Below are 10,563 nucleotides of genomic sequence, written 5' to 3'. Positions count from 1 at the left end.
AGCCTTCTCCGCTGTATGGAAAACAATCTCAGCCTATTTAGAGTCATCATAGCTGAAAAAGAAGCTGTACTTGATATCGAAACCTCAGTGTTATATTTAATTTTAATTCACCTCCAGAAGTAATGCGTCTTTTTTGAAAAATTAATGTACAGCCACACCTTTTCCACAATAAAGAATAGAATAAGAAAAGAAAAACTTCTACATTTACAATCAACGAAACACGTGAGCCCTACATTTAAGGAAGACACAATTATAACAAAAATTGGTTTGCTCTTTGTCTTCACACACATTGGTCTTACAGATTGATGGGGGAGGGGACCAGCTGCGCCCCCTCTAGACTCTGAGCGTTCATTGATAGAAACAGCGCTCAGACATTGTCTACCAAACCTGCTTGACGAGGGGGGAAGCGGGCGGGGCTGCGGTACGCCGCGGAAGTGATTGGTGAACGGGACGCGATGCTGGTCACCGGTTGGCTGCGGCTGGACAGAGGCCCCGCCTCCTAAATACCACCGACCCACCCCGTTTGTGCAGCAGGTTCGGTTGAGGCGCGGTGCGGCTAAGATGGCGGCGGCGGTGGCGGCAGCAGGAGGAGTCGCGGAGGTGGCGATGATGATGGCGACCGTAGTATCGGCGGCGGCGCTGGTGTCGGAGAGAGTGGCTGTGGCAATATGAAGCGAGGTGGTCCCGGTGGCTGAGGATCGGTCTTCCTTCGTCGTTCAACGCACACAAAAAAATTATAATCTGCAGCCGAGGGAGGCCTCTGCTTCTCTGCTCATGCGAAGTTTTTTTCTTTCGGGGGAGGGAAGGAAACACAGTGTAGAATTGAAACAAGACAGTTTACTGAAATAACATAAATGATGAAATTAAAGCAAAACCAGACTCGGACTTACGATGGGGACGGGTACAAGAAGCGAGCGGCCTGTTTGTGCTTCAGAAACGAGAGTGAAGAGGAGGTAAGAGGTTCTGGGACCTGGTTTGTGCGGCGTTGCTGCGGGGAGAGAGAGAAAGAGAGAGAGTCTCCCCAGGGCCCAGCACGCCTGCTCTCCACCTCGGCCTTATCCTGGGCAGGGGGGGGCGGGGGGAAGCACCTCTGCTGGGGGGAAAAAAAGGCCTTGCTTATTGTTCTCTCCGAAATTCTTCCTGCTTGAGCATTTCATTTTATTTCACATTCCGTGATCGATCACACCAAGGGGTTGGGGAAGGGAGGGTTGAGGGGTTTTTTTTGTTTTTGGAGTGATGCCACATGCACTTTTTGCTTTGTGCTAAAATTAACGGTAACGCCACCCAGTCGGGTTGACCGACGTTTAAATGAATTAGGTTCACAGTGAAGGCATTTTCTGTCCCTCACCTTCAGCCAGACAGAGAGGATCGTGGACTCGTGAGAATCGCGTCTGCCCAGTTCGGTGAGACACTTTTTTTTTAGTGTCATGAGGCTGCAGAGCCTCCACACTTTTTATGGTCGGAATTTTCGCATTTGTCGTCGCAGGCGTAGGTGAAAAAAAGATCCTTCCCTTTCCAGCTGTTCTGACTAGTTACAAGTACATTTGTTTTAAAAATAAATGAAAATGCAAATCATTTGAACAGTAATTTGTGCTTATAGCGTAGAACACTGAGTGTTTTCTTGTTGCAAATTGTCCATTGCAGCCAGGGTTGACTTTTTTTAAAACGGCAGATGGGCTGGCAGCTTTGCGAGCAGGAAGGTAAAGAAGAGAATTGTTTTATACCGACAAAGATTTGAACAAAAATATTACAGTTCACCATTTTGAAACTATATCCTAAATCCAGTGTTTATAACATATATAGTATGCAGCTAAGATCTCAGTAATATTTGAAAAGTTAAAATGATCTAAGGTGTGAGAGTGTTTGCAAAGACATTCAGCGTCTATCTACGTTTCTTAAGTGGCTCGAACTGATCTGTATTCTTGAAATGTTGCATTTTACAATTTAGTTTTCAACTTGCCTTGGCTTTGTGTATGAAAGCATCATGATTATTAAAGTCACCCTCGATTAAACTAGGTTGTCAGTGAGAACATTCTCGTTTGCATCTCCAGTAACGCAGAGAAATTTTTTCTTGACCACTTTTTGGGAAGGAATAAAAGATGACTTGGGGATGTGTTGATGGATGGATTGTAAATTGCGTGAGATTTAGTTAGTTTGAGCATCATACATCTTAAAGTTGTATGATTTACTTCAATTTATATAAATGTGTCAAAACTGGTGCTCTTTGCATTGAGTAGTGAAGTTGCTGTGTTTAATGCTTTTTGTTTAAAGGTTAATGTCAGCTGTGTATAATTGTACCTGAGCCCAGGTTTCCTTTTACCTGACTGAAATGATAATCCGTGAGACTAATTTTAGTTGAATTTCAGTGCAAGTCATTCTTCCTACCTGGCTTTTGTAATTTAATTCCTGTATTCAGAAGGTGCTTGTATCAGAAGATTATTTGACAATTTGTAGGATGTAGGAAATAGGCAAATTTCATACAAATAATTTGATTCGAATAAACACTTGAATGTCTTGATTTTAATTTGTGACACTGTTCAATTGAGTAAAATCTATTTGAATTTCAAATGGAATTTATTCTATGCTTAATCTTTGTGTGGCTATGTTGATTTTGTAACCGCTGACTCTTCTGTAGTGCTACCAATTTCATTTTTGGAAGTTGAAAATTTTGTGAAAGCATTTGTCCATGTGATGTTTGGCCATGGATGTTAAGAAGAACTCTTAAATTGTTCTTAAGCAAGAAGTCTTATGAACAGTGAAATCAAACACTGTATTGCTTCTTACTTTCTGCCGCACTTGTAAATAAATATTAGTTTGGGCTTGCACTCTAGAACTCTAGAATGTGTAAGAGCAAGTTTCAGTTTACTTGAAGAAGCTGTTTTTGAATTGTGACATTAAATGTTAGGTAAAGCCTGAGCAGAAACAGTAATTTACCAATGTGAGGTGTTAAATTTGTATGGGAAATATGGAAAGGATTTTTTTTTAAATGAGTGAATCATTTTTCTCAATAGTTTCAGCTGATGCCACTAAACCTAAACTACAGTATAGTAGCTCACTGATAACAGTAGAGTAATTAAGAAACAGAAGGTTTTGAAGCAGTGTAGCCTGAAAATGTTTGATAATACAACCTAGCAACAAGTGATTACAGTAATTATCAACCAAGTTTAAGATCTGCAAATTATTATTGGTTCTTGTGTTTTCTATTGTGATTTTGCAGTGCTTATGTTTATGGGCATTATAAAACGGTTCTTCCCACTCCTCTTCCCAATACCATTTTTTTTAATTTCCCTCGACTAAGTAATCTGCTGTTGAGCATGCTCATCTATCTCCAGTTTGACCTTACTTCCCAAGCCACCCTGAAATTAATGTGTAGACATGCCATTTAGCAATGAAAACTGTGGAGTTGTGGTTAATAGAATGACAATACTGTACTCAAATTCCTCTGCTACAGAAAATTCCAGAGATATAGGGCAGCAAAGTGGAGACTGCATAACTGGCTGTCCAATACAATAAAATCTCAATTTCTAGCAGTTTGCATAAGCTTGCAACATTTAAGACAGAAAAAGTATTTTAAAATGTGTGCATAAAAAAAATAATTTGGAGATCCAACTTTATAACCAATTTCCAAATAAAATGTTATAAACCTCCCATCCAGTTTTCAACCCGCAATGAAAATATAACTTGTAATAATTTGAACATCATTATTTGTTGTCTTGAAAATCCTATTTGGAGGTGGAAATCATTTGTTTGTATTTTGAAATTGTCTGTATGAATGAGATGGTGTTGGGCAGTTGCTATGTTGATTGGTGCCGTTTCATTTAGTGTTTGATGGAAATGAAGTTAGTGAATACTTAATGTATTTAAGTTGAAGGCAACTTGATTTAAACTTCAATCATGCACTTGTGAGCAAAATTTAGTGGTGAGTCTTTACAGTGCTCTTGTGGTTAAAAATGTTATAGTTGTGTTTTTTTTTCATTCTATCCATTGCCAGTAATAATCCATAATGCTAAGCAAATACTCAATAATTTTGCTTCTATATGTGGCTCATGTTTGGTGTGCAACATCCATAGGTAATACATTCATGTACTGTTTTTGTTGAGTTCAAACCACAGTGACATTGCATTTCGCTGAGTAACTTGCTCGCTGTTTTTACAGCAAGTCTCAGCAACTCACTTATTTGGATAAATTGTACAAAAATTTAAATTTAGGTTACAAACTCAAGTTGCAAAATATATTTAAAGTGCATTGCTTGTTTTGATAGTGTTGAATTTTGCCTTTATTCTTTCTGTGATCACAGATTTGTCTTGTTTTTCTTATTAGCAAAATGTCTTTTGATATTACAGCATTGTGCCAGTTTAGGATTCTGGCAACAGTGCATTCAGGAATTTTCTATATAGATGCGCACTCTTCCTATTTCTGCATTGTCTGTTCTAGTGTTAGCTTCCTTTGGGTGAGGATTAGGTCAGCATGCCCCAAGGGAAATTGGATATTGTGAAGTAGAGCTTCATTTATGCATTGAAAGTGAGATGTTGTCTTACCAGCTGTTGGCAACTGAGCACTGCATGACTGAATGATGCTGCTTTCTAATATATAATAAGACTTTTTCTGCAATGGACTTCACAGGATTTTGCTGTGCTGCAAAACTTTATCATGGCAGAAGACGTTTTGTCTTGCCCAGTTTACTTCCATGTACCCAAAAATCTGTGGGTCGAGCATCGGCCTAGTCAGTCACAGGAAGACCCCATGGCAAAAACTTGCAACGCTGAGTAGATGTCATCCTCGAATCCAGAGACAACCGCCGTCGACAATTGTACTTCAGAAGTTATACGAGGTACTGATTGTGGTATAAAATAACTGATTTTTTTTCACTTTTAAATCTGCCTTGTTTCTCTTTTTTTGAGTGGTGATGGGAGGGAAAGAGAAAGAAGTTAAAAGCTCTGAATTTCTATTGTATTTTGAGTAATCGTGAGTAAATCTTAAGGAGATATGTTAATGCGTCCCAACATTTTGGCTGTTGCGTATTTTTCAGTAAATAAAACATTAATTATTCAACTGAATGTCTGTTAATTAACACAGTTTGTACAGATTTTACTGCTTAAGAAGACCTAGTTTTTTTTCCCCTTTTTCAAACTTAGAAACATTTCAGTTTTCCTTGGTTGGAAGTGTTCTCAGAGATACACGTGTGCTGATAATCATGTGTGATGTAAGCCAAGCACTTGCCATTTTAAGATAAGTAATACGTTCACGGTGCACATGTTGTGTTTGACTTATGATTGAAGTAAAAGGAAAATAGATTAGTTGCAGCTGTTCTGTGGGTTTTGTATGATAGAAAAGAAAGAATATGGTCAATTTTTATTATGAACTTAGAACATACAGGTCGTTATGCTTTAATGTGACAGTTTCCTTCCTCTGCATCCTCGCTGTACAGAAAATCGTGCTATGGGAAACCACTATAGAAAGTTGTGTTGTAAAAGGTCGCTGTAGAAAATTGCTATACCCAATCAGAAAGTTTACATTATCCTAGCAGCATTCACAATTTGTCAGTCGTGTTCTAGCCAAGTTGTGTTGAAGGAATGTATGTTATACCAGAGCGACCTATATTCTGAACTGGTTCAGTGCAACATTCCTAGAATTAAACATAGTTTATTTAATCGAATGAAGCAAGCACATGCCTGTTTGAGGCAGATTAGTGTATTTACCATGTCAACAGAATTGTCCTTCTGGCAGTAGATTGAGATTCAGGAGGACCTGTTGCTGGTTGATCTGTGGCTAGTAAGTTTATATAAGCCACGACCTTTGGAAGTAAAACACCTTGGAATAAAGTAAAAATGCTTTGTGGATTAAGAATTTTGCTAACTCATTTTTTGTTATATCATCTGTTGTATTTGTTTCTGCTCCTGTCGAGCAGTGATTACACTGAGCCAAGTGAGAACCTGAACTCATGCTGACTTGGGGAAAAGTTTACTTTGTGGAAAAGGTTCATATTGTGTATGAAGTGGAGTGAAATATAAGACATAGAAAAATCATTTTTTAAAATATGAATAATATTTAGTCACCAGTAGTGTGCATCATGAGAGGAAACTGAAGAGAAAATTATACTGTCAAGAAACAGGCAAAAGAATTACATACTTCAGTTGAAATGGGTAGGCATTGTTTTGGGGTAGATTCCAATGGGGTAAAAATAATAGTATGTGACATGTTTAACAGTAGTGACAAAGAATATAGAAATTTAAAATTGTGTGTTTGGAAGAAGGGATATTAGCATTCTGATTTGTAAAAATACTGTAAGATTGAATCAGGATATGATTTAATTAAAAATTGTAACCATTTCTATAAAATTTCCAAGATGACTACATGTTCACTACCTCTTAGTGTGATCCTTAGCTCTTGTGCCATATTATTGTTTGACAAATCATCTCTAAGCTTGGTCGTATTTTATTCTGATTGTTGCAATTGCTAAGGACAAATGTTTAGAGAGCCCACGTTATATTTTAATCTACTGAGTCAGGTATATTGAATATCATAAGATATGTAACATAATTAGTAATGTGTAATTTGAACCTACAGTTCAATGTATTATAAACTACTGATATAAGTCAATTATGGGTTGAACATTGATGTAGTTTGTATATATCAGGGTATTATAGAAGCTAAATAATGGCGCACTTGTGAAACCCAGTCTTCTATGTTCATTCGTGAATATTGGAAACTGTAAAAAGAAATTTCATTTTTGTAATATGCTACAAAATAAGAAATGGGGATTCTTTTTTTCTGAAAAACAATTGTGAGCATATGACACAAATTTCTCTGAGCATCTGGCTTTCCTGGTTCTTGGGTAAGGGGAAAAAGTAAAAATGATGTGTTTTTGATATTTTGGGAGCTGAGAATTCAGAATTCATGCCTGAGACTTTGGTCAGTATTTTGCTTTGGTTTATTCTCAATCCATTCTCTACCGCCCTCTGGTACTTCTAATTGAATTTTCTGCTTTATCGAGAGATATGACTTCCTTGATCACAAATTTCCTGTTTTCCTTCCTGGAATCTGCAGCTGCTTTTCTTGCAGGATTTAAATTATAATGAAGTTGGAAATAAACACCTGTTGCTGTGACATGTTTGATCACGTGATACTCGGGTGCATTTCCTCAACTGTCCACCTTCATAAGATTACACTTCCATTATCTGTTATGTACCTATCTTAACATAGTTAGCCCAGTTGTAACAATTACTGTCTCTTCATGTTGCACAGAGGTCTCTCAAGACTCCAGGATCTGTACTGATTGCTTTTCTTAAACAAATGCTGTCCTTTGTAATCTTCATTCACAGGAAATATCCATGAACACATAAATGATTTTAGAATAACTTGATGGATCTAGTTTGAAACAAAAGTAGTCTTTTCTAGTAGCTGTAAAGAGTTGAAAATTGGGCAATTATTTTCTGTAGCAGTGCGTATCCCGACCTTACCATCAATCCAGCAGATAAAGGGGGCGCAGTGGTAGTCTGGTGCACTGACCTCTACACCGCTGAAGCCAAACGCCAACTCGAGGACATCTCTTCCTACCGCCCCCTCGACCATGACCCCACCCCCCCCATCACCAAACCATCATCTCCCAGACCATACAGAACCTCATCACCTCAGGAGATCTCCCACCCACAGCTTCCAACCTCATAGTCCAGGAACCCCACGCTGCCCGGTTCTACCTCCTTCCCAAGGTCCACAAGCCTGACCACCCTGGCTGACCCATTGTCTCAGCATGCTCCTGCCCCACTGAACTCATTTCTACCTACCTCTGCACTGTCCTATCCCCCCTAGTCCAGGAACTCCCCACATACGTTCGAGACACCACCCATGCCTTCCACCTCCAAGACTTCCGTTTCCCTGGCCCCCAATGTCTCATCTTCACCATGGGTATCCAATCCCTCTACACCTCCATCCGCCATGACCATGGCCTCCAATTCCTCCGTTTCTTCCTCTCCCACCGTCCCCAACAGTACCCTTCCACCGACACACTCATTCGTTTGGCCGAACTGGTCCTCACTCTTAACAATTTCTCCTTTGAATCCTCCCACTTCCTCCAGACCAAAGGGATAGCCATAGGCACCTGTATGGGCCCCAGCTATGCCTGTCTCTTTGTTGGCTACGCAGAACAGTCGATCTTGCGTAATTACACCAGCACCACTCCCCACCTCTTCCTCTGCTACATTGATGACTGCATTGGTGCCACCTCGTGCTCCCGCGAGGAGGTTGAGCAATTCATCAACTTCACCAACACATTCCACCCTGACCTTAAATTTACCTGGACCATCTCTGACACTTCCCTCCCCTTCCTGGACCCCTCCATCTCCATTAATGGCAGCCGACTTGACACCGACATTTTTTACAAACCCACCAATCCCACAGCTACCTAGATTACACCTCTTCCCACCTTACCTCCTGCAAAAATGCTATCCTGTATTCCCAATTCCTCCGCCTCCGCCGTATCCAGGAGGACCAGTTCCACCACAGAACTCACCAGATGGCCTCCTTTTTTAAAGACTGCAATTTCCCTTCCCACGTGGTTAAAATGCCCTCCAACGCATCTCGTCCACATCCCGCACCTCCGCCCTCAGACCCCACCCCTCCAACTGTAACAAGGACAGAACGCCCCTGGTGCTCACCTTCTACCCTACCAACCTTCGCATAAACCAAGTCATCCGCCGACATTTCCGCCACCTCCAAACGGACCCCACCACCAGGGATATATTTCCCTCCCCACCCCTTTCCGCCTTCCGCAAAGACCGTTCCATCTGTGACTACCTGGTCAGGTCCACGCCCCCCTACAACCCACCCTCCCATTCTGGCGCCTTCCCCTGCCACCGCAGGAATTGCAAAACCTGCACCCACACCTCCTCCCTCACCTCCATCCAAGGCCCTAAAGGAGTCTTCCACATCCATCAAAGTTTTACCTGCACATCCACCAATATCATTTATTGTATCCGTTGCTCCTGATGCGATCTTCTCTACATTGGGGATACTGGACGCCTCCTAGCAGAGCGCTTTAGGGAACATCTCTGGGACACCCGCACCAATCAACCACACCGCCCTATGGCCCAACATTTCAACTATCTCTCCCACTCTGCCGAGGACATGGAGGTCCTGGGCCTCCTTCATCGCCGCTTCCTCACCACCAGACGCCTGGAGGAAAAACGCCTCATCTTGCGCCTCAGAACACTTCAACCCCAGGGCATCAATGTGGACTTCAACAGTTTTCTCATTTCCCCTTCCCCCACCTCACCCCAGTTCAGCACTGTCCCCATGACTTGTCCTACCTGCCTATCTTCTTTTCCACCTGTCACTCCACCCCATCCACCCTATCACCTTCATCCACTCCCCCCACCTATTGTACTCTATGCTACTTTCTCCCCATCCCCACCCTCCTCTCACTTATCTCTCCATGCTTCAGGCTCTCTGCCTATATCCCTGATGAAGGCCTTTTGCCCGAAACGTCGATTTTACTGCTCCTTGGATGCTGCCTGAACTGCTGTGATTTTCCAGCACCACTCTAATCTAGACTCTGGCATCCAGCATCTGCAGTCATTGTTTTTACCTATATTATATTGTCTGCCATTTGATATACAATTGCCTTTGGATATGCAATTTTCTTTGCATGAAAAGTTGTTGAACTTCAAACAGGTAATGTTGCAACCAAGAAACCAGCAGCTGAGACTTGAATAAACAAACACTTCTCATGTTTATATAGTACCTTTTTGATATAGTAAACTGTTGCACATCATTTCACAGGAGTATTATTGAAGAATATTTGATAGGATCACAAAATAAGGTTTTGGGGCAAATACAAAAAGCTTGGTTATAGAAAGCGGGTTAGAGAGTTTTTAATTTGGGGGCCAGAGGTAACGTTTAGCAGCAATTAACCCATATCATGATGATAAAAGGATTCTTATGGACTTAAATAAACAAGTTTAACTTTGAGTACAGTTTGTAATACTGGAGAAAAATAGCAACAACATGCTGTTTATCACATTTCAGTGGTGAACCTGGGAGGTAGATGCTGCTTCTAAAAAGGTGTTGGCAGCACAGAGTAATCTTTGCTTTAAGTTTCAGAATGATTTGCATATAAACAGTAGTGCTCGACTGTATTATTGCTGCAGATTTGAGCAGGTTTTTATTTTGAGCTTTGATCATCATTTTAAAATTCACCAGAAAACTGCAAAATGTTTCTGAACTGCAAGGATCTAGGCATTTGGCGAGACTTTGCACCATATGTATCAGTTCATAATTTCACATCTGTCAAGTGTTGTATGTGACATTGAAGCTTGGCAATTTAAAAAAACACACAAGGGGCTTCAGATTTTGAACGTATTTGAGCAGAGTATGGCCTGAAATTTCTCCAGCCAAATGCTTTGAATTCTATTTTCAACCATATTAAGTAAATTTGCAGTCCTTAAATTGACAACATCTTGTTTGCTTTAACTCCGTCAATGTGCTGTAAGTGTGCTTTCTATACTGCATTCATGCACTGTCCACGTATGGCCAAAAATTGCTTGTCACCAAAATCACTTTGAACAT

At 40.7% G+C, this 10,563-nt stretch overlaps 1 protein-coding gene and 1 long non-coding RNA gene across 3 annotated transcripts in view; one reads left to right on the top strand and one right to left on the bottom strand.

Annotated features, from left to right (window-relative positions):
* Positions 1–631: 631 nt before the first annotated feature.
* Positions 632–1,339, bottom strand: LOC122563220. Its single transcript, XR_006315532.1, has 2 exons — positions 891–1,339; positions 632–789 (listed from the first exon to the last, which is right to left on the bottom strand). It is a non-coding gene; the product is annotated as an uncharacterized LOC122563220 (long non-coding RNA).
* Positions 652–10,563, top strand: part of LOC122563217 (diphosphoinositol polyphosphate phosphohydrolase 1) — a 77,413-nt gene continuing 67,501 nt past the window's right edge. Inside the window, exons 1-2 of one of the 2 annotated variants that reach the window (XM_043716793.1) lie at positions 894–953; positions 4,624–4,831. In XM_043716793.1, coding sequence (XP_043572728.1) covers positions 4,771–4,831 — 61 coding nt within the window. In that variant the 5' untranslated portion in view covers positions 894–953; positions 4,624–4,770. Of the gene's footprint in view, positions 954–4,623; positions 4,832–10,563 lie in introns of both variants that reach the window. The other variant, XM_043716794.1, reaches the window with a different exon arrangement.

This window comes from Chiloscyllium plagiosum, chromosome 26 (assembly GCF_004010195.1).
Source record: "Chiloscyllium plagiosum isolate BGI_BamShark_2017 chromosome 26, ASM401019v2, whole genome shotgun sequence".
In the NCBI taxonomy this organism is placed as follows: domain Eukaryota; kingdom Metazoa; phylum Chordata; class Chondrichthyes; order Orectolobiformes; family Hemiscylliidae; genus Chiloscyllium; species Chiloscyllium plagiosum.
Note: the sequence above shows the minus strand (reverse complement) of the source record. Positions and strands in the feature narration are given on the sequence as shown.